This window comes from Styela clava, chromosome 1, assembly GCF_964204865.1.
Source record: "Styela clava chromosome 1, kaStyClav1.hap1.2, whole genome shotgun sequence".
NCBI lineage: Eukaryota > Metazoa > Chordata > Ascidiacea > Stolidobranchia > Styelidae > Styela > Styela clava.
Genome location: NC_135250.1, coordinates 1339197 through 1361245, shown reverse-complemented (window position 1 = coordinate 1361245; position 22049 = coordinate 1339197). Strand labels below are relative to the sequence as shown.

The 22049-nt window shown below is 36.8% G+C and overlaps 2 protein-coding genes across 3 annotated transcripts; both read right to left on the bottom strand.

Annotated features, from left to right (window-relative positions):
• Window positions 1-2394: 2394 nt before the first annotated feature.
• LOC120339565 (putative E3 ubiquitin-protein ligase DTX2) lies at window positions 2395-18161 on the bottom strand. Of its 2 annotated transcripts, none has more exons than XM_078115868.1 (11): window positions 16795-18161; window positions 16129-16281; window positions 14346-14436; window positions 8764-8905; window positions 7042-7436; window positions 6272-6321; window positions 5373-5507; window positions 4463-4545; window positions 3842-3947; window positions 3119-3264; window positions 2395-2625 (listed from the first exon to the last, which is right to left on the bottom strand). In XM_078115868.1, the coding sequence occupies exons 1-11, from the start codon at window positions 16859-16861 to the stop codon at window positions 2404-2406; spliced, it is 1590 nt and encodes a 529-aa protein (XP_077971994.1). In that variant the 5' UTR covers window positions 16862-18161; the 3' UTR covers window positions 2395-2403. The 2 variants fall into 2 exon arrangements, with proteins under 2 accessions (XP_077971994.1, XP_077971998.1); XM_078115872.1 differs by having other exon boundaries at window positions 6272-6318.
• Window positions 18162-18310: 149 nt separating this feature from the next.
• Window positions 18311-21800, bottom strand: LOC120339557 (exportin-T-like). Its single transcript, XM_039407713.2, has one exon. The coding sequence runs from the start codon at window positions 21720-21722 to the stop codon at window positions 18774-18776; it is 2949 nt and encodes a 982-aa protein (XP_039263647.2). The 5' UTR covers window positions 21723-21800; the 3' UTR covers window positions 18311-18773.
• Window positions 21801-22049: the final 249 nt, after the last annotated feature.

Here is a 22049-nt window from a genome sequence, read left to right as displayed (position 1 = left end):
CATCAAGCAGCGACACCCAAGGTTCAAATATCTAAATACATATTAGCCAAGTTTTAGCAACTTGATTGTTGGAGAACTGTTACCATTGATAAGCGAGGCTTGGTAGGTGAACAATCTAATGCGATAAGTAAATAAATACCCAACATCACGTAATACAAATTAAATGTGAATATATTAAGTCTGCTTGGAGGCTAAGAGGCATATACTGGCTGACCCCCCAAAACGCCCAAATTAACTGAGTTCAATTTTTTAGGGTCACCCTATAGTCCAGGGGTGAGCAAATAACGACCCGCGGGAAGGATTCACCACTTAGGCCCAGCCACTAAGTTTCTGATTCGTTTCGTTTCTCCCCCTTATTCGTGTTAGTCTTGCTAACTTGACTTAACCCAACCCAAGATTAACGGAGTCGAATAAAACAGTTTAAATAGAGAATCGCGGGACAATAGCCACCATATTTTTATGGGTTGCAATATAATAAATACACTCTTTTGTTAGTTTTGGATAGTAATGTCTAACAACTGACTAAAATAAAGCGAGAATATCATTTTAACTATTTAAAGCCTATTTCAAAATTGTCTCTACTCGTTTTTTACAGATATATACATATACTTGATTTATAGTGACGTGGCCCAGACCCACAGAAAAAAAATGGAGGCCTCTCCCAAAGCGCGTCTATAAATATACAGAGGGACGTAGGTAAAAAAAAATGATTCACATTGGAAACCCGGGTTTGGCGCGGGGAGATAACCCTAACACATACCGATTCTTTTTGTTTGGAGGGAGATAATAGGCAGGGCGTTTTGACACGCCTACGTGAAAAAAGTAATTGCGTAACAGACCTGGAATAGGCAAACTATCGTCCGCGCGCTGAAGTATATTGTGCGAACCCCTGGTATTGGAGAATATTGTGAAAATTGATTCTACTACATACAGAATTAAGATTTCATTTTAAACTTTAAAAATTTATTGAGACTATTTTGAGGTGACTTGAGCCATTTGAAAACCGACTGACTGACTTAACACAAGGATTGGCTCAACTCGGAGATCCTGTGACTCACTGACTTGGCTCAGGGTTTGGTAACTGCTTTTCATTTAACCCCCTTATGCTAACACCACACAAAAACTATCCATTGAACGGAAATACATCTCACTAAATTGTGCACAATATGCGTATATTGAAGAAAAGTGAAATCAGGGTTTAACGCCACTTTTTAAACATAAACTGTCGGATCAGGCAACAATGAAAGGCTTGGCGGGACGGCTTGTTGCCCACCCCTACTCCGGAGTATAAAATTGACCAAACGTTCTCAACAGTATATTAAACAAGGCTAACATTACACGCGCCAAAGTGTTTGTTATCAAATTCATTTTCGCGAGAGTTTTGGCGTCCAGAGCCGAATTTTTCTCAACTTGAATCCGAAGGTATATTTTGAATAACATTTTAATCATCTCCACAGCACTGGTCTCGATTTACCTTTCCACAAAGCAAGCCTGATTCTTTATTTAATGATTATTGAATCATTCAAAATAAAATCTTTTTGTTTAATTATTGAAGAGTTTGAAGAATATTTATTAAAACGAAAAAAATAAAATCAAAGAAATGAAAATTATTGGAAAATTAAAGTAAAATATAGTACATGCAAGTAGGAAAATGAAATGCTTAATTGGAAAGTGAAAACCAAGCCACCAAGCTTTTTTACGTGCTCGGGAATTGCAAGACTTCACACTCGAGAGGCAAGCCGAAGACAACTCAGTCATAGTGCTGCCGCAGGATTTCATTTGGGTACCAGTCCATGTCAGGCATGGGAATAGGTAACCACTTAACTAGTTATTCGGGCACTCCAGAAGTATGTGCAACAAGATGTCGCACAACCTGAACTCCAACCGCTACGCACATACTCTATTCAAGTTGAGCGCCATCTATGTGCACATACTTCTGGAGCTCCATTATTTGTTTGGATGTGTGGATGGGATAAGAGAGGAAAGGGAGAAAACGGAAACAGAGAAGTCGATGAGGCGGTTATGGTGAACCATGTTTTCTCGTCTGGTTACCAGTCCATGTCAGTCATGAAGTGGCGGATCTACGATATGACAGCCATGGCTCGTGCTCTGCTATGGCTGCGTTTTGAACAGAGGCGCAAAAACTGCTAGAAAAGTACTAATCATGAAAAGTTTCAATGAAATAATTTTAAATTGGGAATAACTGGAACTCGTTTTTTTACTCAAATAATAACGTACAAATACCTCGATTCAACGATAGTCATTACAAATTGTCAAACTATCTAGGGCCGCGTTTTTAGACTTTGCTATGGGTGCCATTTAACGTAGATACGCCACTGCAGTTGAGAGAGAGAGCTTGCAATTTTACCCTTGTCCTGAGCCTTGTTCAGAATGAAGAAGCTACTATGCTTTGCTCTCCTCCTCAATCACTCCTTCAGCAGCGAGTTCACTCAACACTCGATCTAAGTATCCTTCATCAGGATATCCATGTCCCCCCCTCGAAGTTTTTTCTGTTTTATGATGAATTCCGGTCCATGTTACGCAATCATCCATTCCAGTCGTGCTTGATTGACCAACCGTGAAAACTAATCGACGTTTCCACGCTTCTATAAGCAACAGTAAAACCTGTAAAAAAACAAAAATATTTGAATCTAAAACTTCAAGAAAAAAAATGATGCCGAAGGTTTTTTTCAAACATCATCAGTTGTGTGGAATTCTTTAGCTCATGGCTGTTTTTGGCACTCCCGAAGTATGTGAACTAAGATAGCGGACACCGGAACGTAGTATGTATATCAGGTCAGGGTAAGGCCATAATTTTATTCAAATTTTCTGTATTTTAGTTCTATTACGATTTCGGGAACTAGCCAAGTGACTTCCGTAGTATTTGTACCTGAATTATGGCTTAACCCTAACCTGGTGCACATACTGCATTCCGGACCGACGTCCGCCATCTTGGTTTACATACTTCGGGATTACCATTTTATTTATCCCATTGATAGCTTTGGTTTGCCCTATGAATATGTCAAATTATTAGCTTCCTTCCTCCTGAGATGAGATAAAAATTCTATTTATTCATAAAATGTGACTAACGTTTTCTACTACCCAGGCCAATACCCACCCGTCTTCCTTTATTATTATCTGGAAGATAACCAACTCTCGGGAACCCGTGAGCAATGAATCGTTTTCCTGGATGAGGATGCTCAGATGTCTGCATGCCAGATGATATGTTGTATGTTACTTGTATAGTCCCACAGTTGGTGTGACCTGTGAATGAATACAGGATTAGAATAGTAAGAAATTCTTTTTGAGTGAACTTGGGAGCATCACAGTTCAATTGGCGCTCCAAAAGTGTGTGTACCAATATGGAGGTAACTAATTTTGTTCGCCTACTTTACATCAAGTTGTGTAAAGAGACGGAAGCATATGGGCCTGGGTATATTCACTTGGCTTACACACACAGTCACCGAACTCGTAATGTAACCAAATTAAGGAAAATCGGAATGAAATCACTGCCTAACCCACATACTTTACGGGAGTACCAATTGATTTGCTTAATTCTTGTTGTTGGAAAAAAATCGTTCATTTCCGAGACTAATGAACCAATCAATTTTAAATTTTCAGTATTTCAAAATGGATGGAGGAGCCACTAGAAGTATGTAGGAAAATATCCATGTGGTAGTGAATTTCACATAACAGAAATTTATTTTTGTTACTAACAGTAAAAGCACTAACAGTCATCAGAGTATCATGGCTTAATTTTTTTTTTTTGAAAAATGCATCCCACTTTTTATTAAAAAGTGAGAACCATATTGAAATAACATCTCAGAAAAGGTCAACTTACCAGGCAAATGGCTTTGTAATGTAGTATAAGTCATGGTCCCTGATGGCTGGGTCCCTGTCTTTATACCATGCATTTTGTTACAGGCTGGACATACAAAGCAACCATTCTGAGAAGTAAGAAGTTTATTTTTAAAATTTCTTTAGAGATTTTTGCACTGTTCGCGGCGAAAACGTCTTCGCACAAGCCCATTGATATATAAGCAGCTGTTATTTTCAGAAAGACCAAAGGCATTGCATTCCCCATGCAGAGGTTGCCATAGAAACCTTTGACAAAGAGATACGTTCAACACTCTAACCACAGAACCATTGGATTAAAATTTGGAGCAGAAACTGTGGATCATGATCACTGATGTCACTTAGAATAATTAAGATCAAATGTGTGAAGATATTTCAATTAGTATACTAATAGAACGAGTTACCCTCGCTGGTTAAATAATTAAAGGCAGTGACAAAATTTATCCAACAATTGGCCAAGTGGTGTGTACATTGGATTAAAGCGCGGCGCTATTTTGCATGTGTGCGTGCACGATCTTATCGTAAGAATTTAGGCCGATTCAAGTTATAGCAGTTGGAATTAAGTTAGCATAATGTAACCACAGGTATGTGTTATAAAATCTCATACCTGCACACTATGGCTATACGAAGCTTCAATACATTCAGTGTGGAAAATGTGTTTGCACAAATTCAATTCCAAAGTATCTTTGCCTAGAATGATAAATGATTTTGTTGAGAATGGTTTTATCACAGCCCCCCCCCCAAAAAAAGGGAATATTTTTAGCATAGTTTCAATCGAAAAATGTTATATTGAAAAATTGAAGTATGACCAATAAGCCCATTATTTAATCACAAAACATTCAAAGATAGAGAGCCAATCAAATGCAAATATCAACTTTCCTATATGTCCGAATTGAACGTCATTGGATACCAATTCTTCTGGAGATTTGACCAAAATTGTATTTTTATAACAGGGATAAATAAGCAACGTTTTGGACCGAGGGCCATAAATTTTGCCCACCTAGACTGGTGGGCCATGTAAGTGTGACGTAAAAAGTTACATTCTATGAAAAATATTTACAATGGTACAAAAGCAAAAATAGAAACTAAAAAACTAAAATTTAATCGCAATCTCAACAGATTCCTTGAGTTAATTTTAGCTAAAACACTAAAATTTGGTTTTAGTTTGGTTGTGGAAGGGTCAGGCGGACCACATTAAATTACCGAACGAACCGGCCCACCATTGTAGTTTGCCTATGTCATAGATACAAGATAATCAACATTAAAAAACATTTAAAATATTAGATTATCCAGTTCCACCCATCCCTGCTCATAAACAGCATTGAATTAGTGTACTAGAGGAAAGAGTTACTTTTGTTGGTGAACTAATTAAAGACAGTGACAAATTGTACCCAACAAGTGATAAAGTGCTTCAGATCATTGCATGATGACATCATATGTCAGACTTTTACACTATAAAATCCATTCCTTCTACTAATTTAAACAACATAAAATTAAAACAAAATGAGAAAACATACTTTGTCCAAATCCAGAAGTTTCTGTAAGCTGGCTCTGACAAATTGCACAATCATCTGTTGATTTTGGGTCGATGCTCAATGACTTCATAAAATGCTTTATGACCTCATGAATTGGAACAATAGATGTACTGCTACCTGCGAAAAATAATAAGTTGGAGGAGGCCGCCTGAGGAAAACTACTTTTATCCTTTTTTCCATTTCCCTCCTATTACTATGAGACCCGATATTTTACCCTAAATGTTGATGTTTCATTCAAATTCATGGGAACATTTTCAAATAACATATGGGAACACTTCAAAAAAATAACTTTCTACTACTTTAATTCCTCATTCATGTCCTTTGAGACCGATATTTCATCCTAAAATTTGCTGTTTAATTTTTAACCTTATGGGAACATTCTCAAATAACATTTGGGAACATATCAAAAGTGTTGATATTCATGAAAATTGCTCTTTTGTTTTGAGCTTGACATAATATTATTGTTTCACAAGTGACAATAGTCTATTTATGAGAAAAAATAACACAAAATGGTACAGAACACAGCTCTGGAGTATTGAGTTTTATGAGTTTTTATTGATACCGGGATTCTACTTTTTAATCTAAATGGAGCGGAGTGCAAATAGCATTGAGTTGACCAAGCATTTATATCAATATACAATTGTACAAAGCTTGGATATGCCAAATTTTTTTTTTGCCACAATATTTTTATTCTTAGCTAGAGTATGGTTTTTAATTCGGCAAGCAAGACAATCGTTTCCCATTCGACGCAACGACTCGCCAATGCTAAGCGAGACCCTGAGATAATTGATATCAGTAAGTACGATACAAAAAGCACTTTGTTTTGGACTACGTGTCCATGTATTTGGGCATCGCTCTTCTGTTTTACTTTTTATATTTACCTGGAGTGCACGGGATGCCACCAGGTGGACATGGAGGAACCTTCACACTGCTGAAACATAATAAATTGTTATGACTTAAAGATCGAATATATGAAAACCTAACATTACAATTGATTAACCAAAACAGATATTACTTCCTAATCACGTAGTACTCCCGTAGTATGTGTATCAGGTTAGGGTTAGGCGGCAATTTTATTCTGATTTTCCTTATTTTAGTTCTAATACGAGTTCGGGGACTGTCTGTGTTAGCCAAGTGAATATACCCCCTGTCCATAGGCTTCTGTCCCTTCACACAACTTGATGTGAAGTAGGTGAACAAAAAATATTGGTACACACACTTCGGGAGACGCCAAATGTTAAATGTTTGTATCATACAGTTTGGTTAACAATAGCAGAAAATCCTGTTGTAGCTACAATCAACAAACAAAGTCTTAAAACCTCAGAATTTAAAGCGATGTTTCTCAAACAGTAGGATGCGCCCTACAAGGTGGGGCATAGAAGGAGACGTGAAGCTAATTGAAACTAAAATATTTGTTAGATTTGATCTTGTCTGCCTTACTTTGGATATTTACAGCCCATCCACATATTTTCAACGTGGTATTTGAATAAAAAACAATTTCACACTAATATTTGTTATTTGCAGCCTAATGTTAGCTAGATATTTTTGTGGTGAGGTGAGAGACTTGGCAAATTCTAAAAAAGGGGTGCGACTTAAAAAGTTCCACAACCACTGATTAAAGTATCAAAAACTGTAAAATTATGATTTGTACCTTTTTGTTGATATCTTTCTAGTATTTGCGTTTCCTGTCCTGCTAGTAGTAGATGATGTTCCAGTGGCTCCAGAAGGGGTTTTGGGTAAAGGCCTTTGTGAAGCCATAGCAGCATATGAAAGAGCAATTTGTGATGTCACAGTAGATCCATTGCTTTGAAGTGGGGGTACAGAGGGGGTGGAAGAATTTTGCGGGTTTCGGAAACTGTTCTGATAAGTTGTATTGGGGTAACCATTAGTATTCCCAGAATTTGAAACAAGGTTCCATAGGTATTGAGGGGCGGGAGGGGGGTGGGGTCTGTGATTTGATTGGTTAACTGTGGATGAACTGATTGGATAGGAATAATGCAGTGTGACACGTTGTATATCCCTTTTATAATGTGTTGTCTTGTTCTCCTAAAAATGAAATCAATATTTAAACATAATCAGGTATGAGAATGTTGGAGCCATATAAATCATTCGATTTATTGATCAGGCTAAGCAACTCTAAAAATCAAATGTGCTATCTATATAAGGCACTAGTTATAGCCGTGCTTTTCAACCAGGGTTTTGCCAGTACAGTACAGGGGCTCCACTTGTTTCTATTCAAAGTTGAGGGTATATTGGTATACTTCAAATATATTGCTTAAATATAATCAAATACATTTGCTCCTATAATTAAACTTTCTACACTTTTTGGGGGGTACTGACTTGGGTGATCGTAAATGGTTGTATCGTTACCACCCAGTCCATCTACTGTAAACTTTGACTTTCTCATTTTGTTTTCTGGTTTGACGAAAAAAAAAAATCTCTCTCTTTAACCCTTTCCATGCGATTTTTATTTTTTATTAAATAATCGTATTTGCTACGCCGATTTTATGCATTTGTACCCCCACAACTAATCGATCGACTAACAAAAAACTAATGATCTTCTGCTGCCCACTGACGGCTCGATGGAAAGCTTATTTAAAGAGCTTGCAATTGGCGATTAAAAAAAAAAGTTTTTTCAAAAGTGGTGGTCTGAGTCACAAACCGGATAGAAAAAGGGCATTTTTTTTTCTTGGGAGTTGAAACTTCAAACCGTGATAAAAAATAGAAATATTCGCTAAATCCTTTACTGTTACCGCTTCGTGGTTGGCAAACAATAGCATAAAAATACTTTGGTAGATGGAAGGGATAATATGTCTTCTATTACCACCCAAAAAACACCGAAATTTGCATAAATTTCAAAAACACTCCCTCGTTCCGCCGCAAATAAAATTCCCATCGTAAACGAAAGCGAGATTTACCGTCGCTTATGTTAATCTCAAAGAAGACTTTTTATCAATAAACTAAAACCCGGAAAAACTAGACCAACAGTTTGCGACCGATTGCTAAATAAAACAGTGGAGTACATCAACGTACCCGCCGCAATCTAGCGACTTTTGTCGTTGGTACGTATACGTGCCTACCGCACGGAAAGGGTTAAAAGTCCTTTCAGAATGTTTCACTGGGTTTTGGCTACATCAAAAGAATTGAAAAAAGGGGGGAAATGCTGAACTGGTAATCACTGAACATGAATAGGCGTTGTAAAAAAATGAAGCCCCCAAAGTATGTGCACCAAGATGGCGCACAACCTGAACAGAGTATGTGTACCCGGTTAGGGTTCAGGCTGTACACCGAGATGGTGCACATACTTCACGAGCACCAAAAAAATTGCGATGCCTGCAAAAAAAGCAACATATTATGCATTGACTCAACGTACTTGTGTTTTATTTCTCAGATTGATCTGATGATTCATGTTAAAGTGAGCTGGTACTGCAAACGATTGCATATTTCCCAAATATTTTCGTTCAATATAATCTATCATTTCTGTAGAATACGAGGTCCATTGAGGTGTACGAGATCTGAAAATGTTAATGTTTTTATCTGTCAATCCCAAGCTAGAGACTTTATCAAAGATTAATATTTATCTATTTGTCGGCCTTCCCCGGCCACCCTCCTGACTATTCTGGAAACATGGAGTCTACCATGAGCAGGGATGGCCAATTCGAATAAAGTATTCGAATGTATTCGAATATCTCGTTATTCGAATATCGGAATTAGCGTTCATAAGAATATCGGATATTTGTGTGACGTCACACATTTTCGACGCCGCTCTCAAGACGTTTCCGTTGAATGAAAACATACTCGATAGAAACTTGCGCGTGATTGTTTTCATCACTCATCAGCGTAACGTGTTATTTAGCCCGTAAATGCCTTTACGTTTGTGTTATTTTCTCTAAAACGAAAATTTTTCACAAATTTGGTCCACGATAACGATGACAATTATTTTATTTTTGCACGCGCACGGAATTGTGAATCTGGTAAATACGTTCATCGGCGGCGAGTTTCTAAAGACAACGCAACTTTTTGATTGAAAAGCGGCAATTTGAAATACTGAAAATAAAACCGTGAACAATATAAGTTTTATTGAGGCCCACGAAAATTTAAAAAACGCTTTTCTAGGCAGTGAAAATCGCAGAATTTCGTGTGCCTCTGGCACACATTATGTTTGGTCGGCGTTTAGAAACATATCGTCACGAATTGAGGGCGGGATTTGCCTGATTATCCATTACTTTAAATTGCCGTCGAATATTTTCAAAGTATATTCAATCAATTTTGTTTTGATGAAATAAATTTCACTCTGAGATGTTACAGAAGATTTATGGATTTTTCAAACGGTTTTATCTAAAAATAATCAGAGTTGCAGCATTTCGATTGAGCTAAATATTTTATAAAATCTAAATATTTGCCGAATTCGCAAAATACGGATCGAAACATTATTTAATCGGGCAGTTTACCACACGTTTTTATTCTTATGACCGCGGATTGCAATGGTATATGAGAGTGGTGAGGATTTTATTTTGTCGACGCAACCGCGGATTAAATTGAAGACAATTAAATTAATAAAGCAAGACATTTTAAATATGCCCGTATCGGTCACGAATTCATCACTTTGCACAACTCGTTGTATTCGTTGTTATATTATTTGTTGCAAAAGTCGACTCTCTTAGCAGGTGGCACAATCGCGGCGATGAATATGTATTTTTAATTTACTGCTAAACTTTATATGTATATTCATTGTATGAAATGAATTATACTCTACACTTAACAGGATTTTATATCATTATTTGAGATTTTTCTAACGGTGATAACGAGTTGGCAAGATTGCAAAAATACGTATTAAAATTAAATACATCAGGCAGTTTATCTCGTACTTTTAGGTCACAGATCGCCGTGGACCGAATAGTAATGTTTGTTTTTTTTGACGTAAGAAGAAGAAACCGCGAGTTACGTTGGACACATTAAATTAATATATAAAGATATTTTAGAATCTCGTAGTTGTCACGGATTGAATATTTTACGTAACAGGATGATCATTATACGCTGAGAAGACGGCTCTTTTAACGATCGCGGAATCGCGGTGGGTGTTACAGGCGGCAATGGGAATTTCCGATTTCGAAAATCCTGGCTGCGCGGCTGGCAGTGGTGGTCATCTATCCTCTACTAATTTATTTCTAATTTCAAACACAACAATATGTTACACATAATAACAATATGGTTCACATAAATTAATATACAAATATACTGGTAGGTAGTAGAATACTCTATGCTTAAATATTAGAATTTTTAAAGGCATGATGGATTTTCGATTGTTGTTGCTTGTTTCAGTTGCCTGTATTGACAATAAATTTTATTACTCTCAGAAAATATACACAATTATCTGAATACTAGGGATGCGACAAGATTCGGACTCGTACTCGGATTCGTGGCCGAATCTCTCGTAATTTGATACTCGGATTCGGCCCGAGTCTTTGATGATTTTACCCGAGTCCCGGATATCATACGTCACGCGATAGTCAAGCGCAGACTGGTGGCGGATTCGACGAGAAATTCAACTTTTTCGTTCTGTTTTGCCACGAGACTGTTCAATCTATTTTCTCTACGGTGAAATTAAAACTAGGCGCCAAAACTACAAATTCACGACGCCGTAAGAACAAAAAAATGTCAGCGAAAGTCAGCTGAATAAATTCCAGTGTTGCGCGTGTAGCTTGCCTTCCAGTGCCAGACGTCGTTTAGTGAATGTTTACCACGTCCTATTTCAAGCATATACTTGCTAATCCTCTAACAGTGATTAATCCGTAATCAGCGGTAACCATGTCGTGCTGTTCGCCTGTTATCGTTCCATAAATGATCTAGCTATTTCCGGAGAGAAACAAATGTTAGAAATAAAACGATAAAATAGTGAAAATTACGGTTCTTTTAAGAGAAAAGTACAACTCGCAGATGTCAGTGGCGTTACAATCGTATATATGTACAAAAACAATCTCGCAAGCCGCATCGATTAAATGTGCATAAATTTGGAAACTATTACTCGTGGTAATTGGATGTTAATCGGGCCGACTTTTTATTTTTATTCAATAATTATTTACATACACCGCGATTAGTGACGGGCAAAATCGAATTTTTCCTGATCGAATAATTCGACTACCGTATTTCTTTTAATATACCGATAGTAGAAAATTACTAGAAGACTGGAGACTCGATAACAACGCGGCGTCTTTACTTCTTATCCGTAATTTTATCACAATCGTGAATTGTTTTTTTGTCACCGCGATCGTTTCGGCGACCGACATCCTAATTATGGTTGGTAAACTATATTTTTAAAGCACCCTTTTTCACTATCAGCTCTCACGCAACGCCGGACATCGAAGTTTCGTTTTTATATTTCAGGCAGAAGTGTGAGTACAAATCGGCGAAGATATTAAAGACAGCTATTAATTAGTGAATTCATAAACATATTAATTTTATTCTGGCCTCATCTTCCGGATTTGATCTTTCATATCACAGTTTGTAAATTACGGTCCCTATTTTAAGCGAACAATACCTATCGTGGCTGTGTTATTTTAATATTAGATAATAAATAAAAACTCCGGAAATTTACCATTGCGTGCTGTTTCGAGTTATGGTATTTCCACCTAGTCGAAACAATATTTCCATATAATACATAATTTACCTGCGTCACTTAATCTGGTTTGACGTTTCTATATGTGAAAAGGTGTTGGCGCGCTTTATGCAAAATTGGGAATTGTTAAGATAACGATAGGCGCAGAAAGAAAACCATAATAATTCTCACATTTATCGTTTCTGTCTGTTAGCGAGAGCCGTATGTGAATTCTTTCTAAATTAATGTTAATAAATTTGATTTTGCTTTTCGAAGCGCCGTTATTTGTATTAATGAAAATGATTGTGTCATACAGCCGTAACTTAGCATATAACACATTTCGCCTTTTGCGTCTCTCTTATTGAATCAAAATCAACAATTACACATTCTTATTTTCCGCGGATTCGACAATCGCTATTGATGGTTTTCAAACGAAGAATAGCTAGCTATTTTGTTACGATATATTTGTAAGATACATTTATTCGATGCTTCCACAGTTGGCAATTCTTTATTAGTACCCCAATTATCACGGAGATGGGCGTCTGTATCAGCGCCGACTAAAAAAGATAACATATGAGTAAAAATTTCCCATAAAAAATTTGTTCCAAACGTGTGGGTTATGGCCCGTATTTATCGTGACAGGACACGAGCGCGGCGTCTTCAGCAGTCGACGCGGCGGTCGATCAGAGTTAGGTAACAAAGTATTCCTTCGACGGGGAATATGACCTATTTATTCTAATTTAAACTAGTCGCTCAGAGAATGATCGTCTCGAAAGCAATAGTGTTTATGTGCAACGTTTTCAAATTACATAGTCTTTTCATACAGAATTTTTAATTTACGGCCAATATACGAGAACAACAGCATCACTTTAGGTATTTGTTTCGTAGCTATGTAAAAGTATTGGACTCGGGACTCGGACACGAGTCCAGCACAAATACTCGGGATTCGGCCGAGCCGAACCTTTTTGGATTCGTCGCATCCCTACTGAATACAAGTAGTATTTTTGTCAATAGACTTGACTATTATCGTAATATCATGGTACCAATGATAGAAAGCGTCAGACAACTCTTTGGCTATCATTTCATTGTACAAAGTGAATAATTTTAATAAACTGACTGTGTCACAAATTGCTATTATTCTTTATTGATAGCTATAAACTATCAATTACATTGTGTACATATATTGTAGGTTTGTGGCTTTATTCTGATATTTTTATTGAAGCTTATTTCCTAATTCACTGAGTTTTAATAAACTAACCAAAATGTGTTATTTTCGATTTTAGAATGTATTCGGAATTCCAGATTCGAAAACATTATTTTAGAATGTATTCGGAATAGTTTAGTATTCGGAAATGGCCATCCCTGACCATGAGTGCGAGTTGTCGAGTGGTTGAGACTCCCAGGCGAAATGAAAGTGACCGTTGGCCAAGAGGTCGGAGCCGGATCCCCATGCTGTTGTCGCCGTACAAGCGGAAAATCACACCCGCTCTGCCGGGTTGAGCTTTCAAATCCTCTAAAGTATGGAGTTGAAACTTTTAGACATTCGAATTCCAGACTTTATTAGTCAGAAGTCAGCGTTAAAATATTTAGCTGAAACAAGCAGCAAATTTTTAAAGAGTCAAATTTCAATAATCGGTAGGCGAGAAGTAATTTTAAGCCTTTTTATCTCATTCCAGTCATGGCTTTTCAGTCAGAATTTGACATTACAAAAGTGAAAACTGTATTTATAATGTGCTTGAACTTATTACTTCCCAGAATCAGAGTTTGAAATTTTCAAAGCCAGGACCCAGAGTCAAAAATTCTTAACTGAAACACGCGCCAAATTTAGAAATGTAGAAGTTTTTTGCAATCATAGTCAAGTGCAGATATTGTTTTGGATGCATCAAGGCTTGACAGTTGAGTGTATATTTTGCTCACTATCAGAACACGGAACACCTTGTTTGTGGTTGCATTTCAAATCTTGTGGGAAATGATTATGCGCACAAGAATCATTCTGAACTTTCCCAACTAATAGCAAGCATTTAGACAAGGGATCCCTAAAGTTGATTGACCCAGGGCAAAATTAGAAGCTGGAACGTTATACACGGACCAGAAGAAGGGACCGGCTGCAATGTGCAGATGGCAATATGTGTAATGAAGATACCGGGTATAATTGATTTGTTACGAATATACACACGCCAAAACTGATATTTTTCCCTTGCAGGATTTGAGATACGGATACAAATGTGGGGTCAGGGGTCAGAGTTCAGGAAGTTTTCTGTTCTTTGATATTAAAATCTGAATTGTATTTGTAAACTCCTCAAACTTTGAGATCCCCAGGATCAATTTGTACTTCCAGCAAAGTTTCGATTTACACTCACTTCGATAAAGACTTATCCCATTCCCATGATACTTTCTGAGCCAGAGCATGTGTTGATGATAGAGATCTTCTGTGAATGATTCTTTCTTTACCTGAGTGTGAGAAACAGTTTTAATTGAGCGCTGAAAAATCATTTCTGAAAAACTTGAGTGTGAGGGCCTAGTTGCTCAGATTGAAGGACTTTACTGCACCTACATGAGTACATGGTGCAGGTTGGAGATTTAGAGTTCAATGCTATTGTCTACTACAGGGTTTGGCAATTACTTTTTTAATGGGCCAGTTACAGATAATAGACTTGGATATTACCAAAGCGTATATATAATATAAGCGAGGCAACGCTCAGACAATGGACGCCATCTTGTGCCTATTGTTCTTGGCATTTAACACGGCGCCTTATGAGAAGTTCCAACACAATTATGGAAACATACCTATTATTTTCACTAATATTTTAGGTAGAAAAATATTGAAGGTCGCGTTTTGAAGTAGAATCTTAGCCGTACATGCTTATATCGTTTCATGTTGGCCAAATTACAATTATAGTACATTAAATTGTCTTTGAAGACGGTTACTACCGGTTCCGAGTTGCTTTCGAAGTAAATTGGCCCTTCTAATTGTCATAATCAATCATTTGACAATGGCGTTCCTTATGACGTCACAGATGAAAAGTTTTATTTATTCATCGAAATTACCGGCCGACCCAACTTTGCTTCAATGACCGTTTCTATTTTCTGGTTAACATTTTTCGTCTGTCAAGCTCCATAATGCCCTACTGCTCAGCTCCAAGCTGCGCTAGAAGAACTAATGACATTGTAGGATTGTTGCGGAGACATTTTACAGCCTCAAATTGGCGTATCACTATAAAATCTTTGAAAAAATGACCAAAAATGTTTCTACGCTGTGTTTGTGGTCAAATTTAACGCATTAGATAGTTTTTTATTCCTCATTGCGCTAAATATTTAGATAGCATATTTTTTAAAGTTCAAAATCCACCCTTCAGTTTCATGCTAGCCTTTATAGCAGCGGACTTATTCAATTCGGTACAACAACATGACGAAAATTTCCCATAAGACACCATTGTTTCGCGTTTCCAGCGATCTCGATCGATAAGTATGTTGATAGGTATTTGTCTGTCTGTTAGATACTTTCATATGTTTCGTGATATCTCGAGGTTGAATCTGCTCTGAATTTTGCTTGTGCATTCATCATATCTCGGACCAGAAGCTTATTGATCTTGGATGAATTATGTTGTATAATTGGCGAGTTATTAATTAATTAGTGATGGGACACGCGGTGTCGCTATTGAGTCAGAGCAATAAGTTAGATTGAAATAGATTTTTAAAAAATTAATGAGTTTTTATTTATCGGTTTCAGAGTGAAGATGCCGAAACACTCGATCTAATTTGATATTAGAGGCATCTAAGATAAACTGGAAAATTAGCAGCAGGGCTGTGGTTTAGGATAATCATGATTCATTGTTTTGACTAGAGTCACCATTTAATGAAGATTCTAACTGACATGAAACATTTAAATGAGACCTAACTCAGTGATTTGAATTGACTTCAGAATCAAAGTATTGTTACAATCCCAAAAATAAATTTTTTCCCAGGAATAGGTGGTGAAAATCCATGGGAAATCCCGACCTCAGGATTTCAAATCTGGTCCCGAAAGAGCACCCCTAACTTCGGGTTTATTCTAATAAATACTGTCATGAATACATGATGATAACAATAAAATCAGTTTGTGGATCTGGCATCCCTAGCCATGGATAATATATAAGATCTGACCTGTCACATTGTTCTTTTGCCTGGATGACTGAACATCAACTTCATGAAATTTAAGAAGTGGATTCGCATTTCCAAGTTTCACAGTTGATTTACCAGTATTGAATACATTTTCAATTGCATGACAGGATAAGGGGTCGTACGGGATATAATGCCCTGCAAAGAGAAAATGATATGAAATTAAAGGACTATGGCATTTGGGCAATTACCTCAACTAGGGTGTATAACAATAGATTGCGAACACAATGTTGAATCGTAAAGACTCCCGGTCCTGTTGAAAATAATTGCATCTCACATATATTATGGTTGGATATCAGTGACTGCCTATTTGGGGCCTTGCTGGGAGTGATCGATGCAAATGAGCGTTGTATAATACGGCTCACGAAGAGGTATGGTGAATACATGTATGAAAAAATTGCTGAAACTTCTGTTTCAAACTTATCCGGGTGAGAGGAGAGCCTATAAGACAGCTTAATAATATGGTGAACCACGGCCTTTTGACCGGTTGCCAGTCCTTGTCGAGTATGGGATCAGTCATTTGTTTCAGATGCATGGACTTGTGTGTGTTGGCTGGCATACTCCTAGCGCTTCCATACCACAGAGTCAAACAGAATCAGAACCTGATTACACCGGTTAAATCCAGATTCAACCGGTTAATTCAAAACTCACCAAAATCATCTTCCCATTCCCAAACAACAATATCTGGTTGAACAGCAGAGTTGCTTGAAGAAGCCATTACTATCAGGTCTACATTATTTACTTTATATCTAAATTAAAACAAATTGCAACAAAATTAAACATAATTAGGTTTTTAACAGATATGAACAAAAATCCTGGGGATTGGCTAACTTTAATTTAAGTTCAGAAGAAAAAAATCATTCGGGCGTGGCTGGTCAGAATATTTTCATGCAAATATGCAGGCTTGTGTGATGCCATTTCCAGCTTTATTTCTGGGACAATATTGTAGACAAATTTTACTTGACTGGTCGGAATAATTTCATTTTAATTTATTAAACGCGCAGATGCTGACAATTTGCACTTTGTTTCTCAGGTTAGTTTGAAAGGATTGGACCAGAATTGAATACACAAACATAAGGGGTATTGCTAACTTTAATCGTTGACAGGAGTTACTGGGCCTTGACAGAATATTTCAAGGTAAGGTAATATTGTCAGTTTTTTCACAGAGTCTTTCAGACTGTTAAATTGAAGACAGTAATCTGGAACAGGGAACACAAGTACAGAATAGAGTAGTGAAAATTACAACTTGAAAAATTTTGGCAAATTATTGAAACAGAATATTGGAAAGGAAATTTGAGAGCAAATGTATTGAACTGTTTAAAAATAACAACTTAACCAAGCTACTGTATTTTGATTTAAGTGTTCATGGCACATAGATAATAAGAGAAAGGACGGGCAATTATCGCCCCTAAATTTGGCTTAGGTTATCTGTCTGGACGCTAGATACCAGTGTATCCATACCTATAGGCCGTGAACCCAAAACTGGGTCGACTGGGAATCTTCTTGGGTCGCTTGTTAATTCAACGTAAGCGTATAAGTTATTGATTTTATTTTTTCATTAATTTAATTCCGTCATTTTGTGGCCACGAAAGCATTACTTGCTTTTTAGTATGTGAGTATATCCTGAGATTTTACAAAATTTATTTTTTGAAAAATTTGTATTGCTCGAAAAAAGGAACCACTGGCCACTGGTATATACTAAAAAGCAAGTCCGTCATATTTTCTTTCAATTCAATCTCACTACAGCGAGATTCATTATTTCAGAAAACCTGCTGAACTAAAACAACACCAAAAAAACAGGAAAATCATGATATTTTAAGAACGAGAGCCCTGAATCCCACGAGCAGTATCAATATAATAGTGTGAGATAATAGTAATCTGTCATACAGAACCCCAATTCTAATTAAAACACAAAAAATATGCAGCAGAAACAATAATTAATGGAACTTGAGTGTCAGTGGCACGATTCATGCAATAATTATAGTTCTAAGCAGCCTTGCTCAGAGCAAAACACCTCATAAAATGCATCAATGCATCAACTTACAAACTGATAAAAATAGGCAAATTAAAAGGACATTTGACCATTAGTTCACTAATCAAAATGTTAAAAACCACTTTTGAACTGCTTCACAAAAGATGATTTGTTAATCCTAATCCTAAAAAAACGGATATAAACATTCATTTTATATGGTACAAGTAAATTCTTATGCCCAAACAACCGCTTATCAAGAGCCTTGTACAGAGAAACAAACAAAAACAAAACATTGAAACTGATTGAAAATTTTAGCTTGTTTGCAATTACGGATTCAAACAGAAGCCAGCATGGAAGCAAGATGATTAGGAATTAAAAAAATGATTGAAAAATTCAATTCTAGAATTTTTACAGTTTGCTTACTTCGGTCAGAGATTCAAACAGTATGCAGACACAATAATTTTGTTTTAACCTTGCGTCTGGTTAAACCATACTCCTTCATTATTTTGCAATATATTTAATACATTGAGTTATTGAATTAGTTTAGATCTAGAAATGTCGAAAAAACACAAATTTGCAAAATTGTAAAAAAAGTAAAACAAAAATTCATTTTTTATTCAACCATTTCTCCGAAGAATTAAAAAATGAATAAAGTTGGTTAACACCGTCCCCTTTGAAAAAAAGCTTTCGTATAATTTCGAAATTGTTTTTTGTCAAGTTGAGCCAGCGCTTGGCAGTATTCATCAGCAACGCTTTCAGAAAGTTCCAGATTCGGAAGATATAATTTTAGCGCTTGAATGAGTTCGATTCCGAGAATTCCGTAAAGATCTTTCATGATTGATGACGTTTCTTTGAGAACGAGGATAGTTTGGCCGTCACTGAAGTCGAAAGTTGGCTGCGTCGGAGCTTGAAAACACGCAGGAACTATGATTTGGATTATGAATTCCCGTAATGCTCCATTTTGGGTTGTTTTCCACGATGCAACTAATTTATGGAAAATATTGAAACATACTTTTTGGGCTGTCGGGTCTGGGAAATCCACTGCGCCTTGTTTTATGGTCAACAACACCATTTCTGCGTCGCTATTTTCTTGTTTCAAAATTACCTCAGCGAGGTTATTTGACACAATGGCATGAATAAATTGAAAATAAGTTCGTCTGACAGTTTTTGCGTCTTCAGAAAGCTCTCCTTGTTCTTCTGAAAGAATTTGGAAGACGGTTCGCACAACTGGCATAAAAATTTCAGCCAGAAATGGAGAAATAGACTTTTTGAATTTGTTGACAATTTGATTAATCAGTGGAATAAATTGATGCAAAGCTCGTGCGTTGCAATGTTTAAGAAGATTTTGAACTGCGATAGGAATGAAGGGTAGGACTTCTTCCTCGAGACAAATCACCATTCGATGCAGATATTGTCGAATACCAGAGTGAATAATATCATGATAAACTTCAACATCGAAACCAGACAGAAAAATGCGCAACGTTTCAGTGTATACATCAGAGCAGCCTGCTTGCGCCATCGTGTGTTTGTTACTGAACGCTTTGCTAGTACGACTAGCGTATGACATAGAATAATTTATGTCATTAGCTAATTGTTCGCTTGAAAAATGCGTACTTCCACTTTCCGTTTCCATTTTGTACACTTCATGCATTTTATTCAGTGAGGGATTAAAACCTTCCACTAGGGGGCTTAAGAGAGAAGTCATTAAAGCATTTTTTGTCTTTCCATCCAAACTGCTATTCACGATTAAAGTTCCAGCAAGCTCGTAAACAAATAGTTTGTCATCCGGTGAAAATATTTGACCACTTTCGTCGTGACGTGTCATTAGCAGCGATTCTATTTGAGTGAGCAGTTTTTCGGTGAAGGATTGTAAAGATTTGCACGTTGTTTTGACAAAACGAGAAAGTAAATACGAACACCGGCTTCGAATTGCTGGATTTGTTGATTTTACTCCTCGTTCATCTAAAAACGCTTGCATGACGCCAAGTAATACGTTCTCATTTGTTCCTTGAAGAATAAAGAAACGATCGTAGCGGACAACCGTTTCAAAATACATCAGACGTACATATGGATGTGGATGATCGCATACACCACTAGATGTCAGTATTGTCAACATATCATGTAACGGTGTCTTCGATCCGGCGTCATTTGTAAATTGACTTCCTAAATTAACAGCTAACGATTCACCAAGCAGATATAAAAGCCTGATACAAACTTCGACGTCACTAAATTCCAAGTATTGCCATTTTCCGAGAGTTTCAGCCAAAAGTTCGCGAACTTTGCTTTGGACAAGATCTGGATCAAGTTGAATTAAATTTTCATAAATATTTTTCAGTCCTTTCAAGTATTCTTTGAATTCTGTTTCTTCCTCTCCCTCATTTTCAAAGCAATATTCCGAGTCATATTTAAATTTTTTCGCCAGTGTGTTAAATAATACAACAATATTTTGTTTTTGAGATCCATTCATATTTTTAATTTTTTTCAGCATGTCGATATAGTCAAGAGCGAATTGTACGCACTGCTGGGAGACGTCATCATCTTCATGGCCCACAAATTGGAAACAAAATGGCGCTTTATCTTCCGCCGCAGTTACCAGACTGATATAATTTTGTTGAACATTTGAAGAGGATTTTGCGATGTCAGAAATATTCTCAAGTTTGATATATTTAACCCAAGCGGTGATAAGAGCTGACCCAATGCCACCTATAAGTTTAGACAGTTTTATCAGGTAATCAACATCATCTTTGTCCTGGACTTGGCAATATGGTTTTATCTCCGGCCACAGGACCTCAATGAGTCGTATTTTATCCAGAGGTAGCATACCTTTGATGGCAATTTCACGCAAGCAATCGCATGCTGATTCACGAACTTCTGAATCAACGTTAACCCCCATGAACATGAAAATTAACGGCAGAAATTTCTCATTCGCAATCATGTTTATGTCAATCCATTCAATGTATGCGCCAACTACATCCAAACACATGGACGCAATATTAGGATTTGGATTTTGTGTGCATAATAGTAACAGATTATACCAGGATTCCACCATCGCAGGAATGCAAGTCTCACGCATTGTGTCTTTGATATTCTGATTATGAGCTTGTTCGGTCTCTGAATGCATGATCGTACGATCCACGACTTCTACGTCAATCGCGAGCAACATTCGCAGATAAAAATCGACACCAGTGTTCGCTTTATTCAAGCAAACCTTCATGACGTCTAGCATCATCGAAGGCCATGATGAAAGGAATTCTTTTGCGAACAAAAGCGCGAAAACTTGAGCGGCTTTATTGCGTAAATACAATGGCATTGATTTTAGCTCATTGGACTGCTTTTGGAGCCAGGACATGAGAGCTTTTCTGAGTCCTAAAATAACTTCAGGGGGAAGTTCCTCATGACGATTTTGAATATGAAATTCCAGTACTTTCCAGTGAAGGAAAATCATCTCTTCCTGGTTTTCTTTGAATTCGTTGTTCAGTAATTCAGTGACTGAATATTCTAAACCTTCATTTGATGATTTGAGTCGATCAAAATACATCAACATCTTTCGATGGTCATCTGCATTCGCAGCAGACCCAAACGTTGTAAATCCGTTACCGAATTCCATCTTTATTTCTCTTATCTCTCCAACTTATTTGTATAGTTCCACTACATGCTTTAGATGTCTGCAAAAAAATATTTATACTTATAAGGACCAATATACGCTATTTACTTGTCTTTGTTTGTTGTGAACTAATTTATCGCATTTTTATTTTTTTCTTCATTCTACAGTTCTATAGGCTACCTGTATATTGAAATTTTGAACGTCTGTAATGGCAGACTATAGGAATAGAAAATGAACACTGATAAAGTGATAGGACAGCAGCAAGCAAACTCTGGAACTGGACACTAAGGATAAACCTATAAAATATAGAAATAGGTTTATTAACCTTGA

What these genes read in the sequence shown, in the direction of transcription:
- LOC120339565 (XM_078115868.1), bottom strand. Translation starts at nt 16,861, where the DNA reads ATGGCTTCTTCAAGCAACTCTGCTGTTCAACCAGATATTGTTGTTTGG. An exon ending in TGGGATAAGTCTTTATCGAA is followed by an intron (nt 8,906 to 14,345) that starts GTGAGTGTAAAT and finishes TAACATTTTCAG; the next exon opens with ATCTCGTACACCTCAATGGA. An exon ending in ATTACAAAGCCATTTGCCTG is followed by an intron (nt 3,265 to 3,841) that starts GTAAGTTGACCT and finishes ATTCATTCACAG; the next exon opens with GTCACACCAACTGTGGGACT.
- LOC120339557 (XM_039407713.2), bottom strand. Translation starts at nt 21,722, where the DNA reads ATGGAATTCGGTAACGGATTTACAACGTTTGGGTCTGCTGCGAATGCA.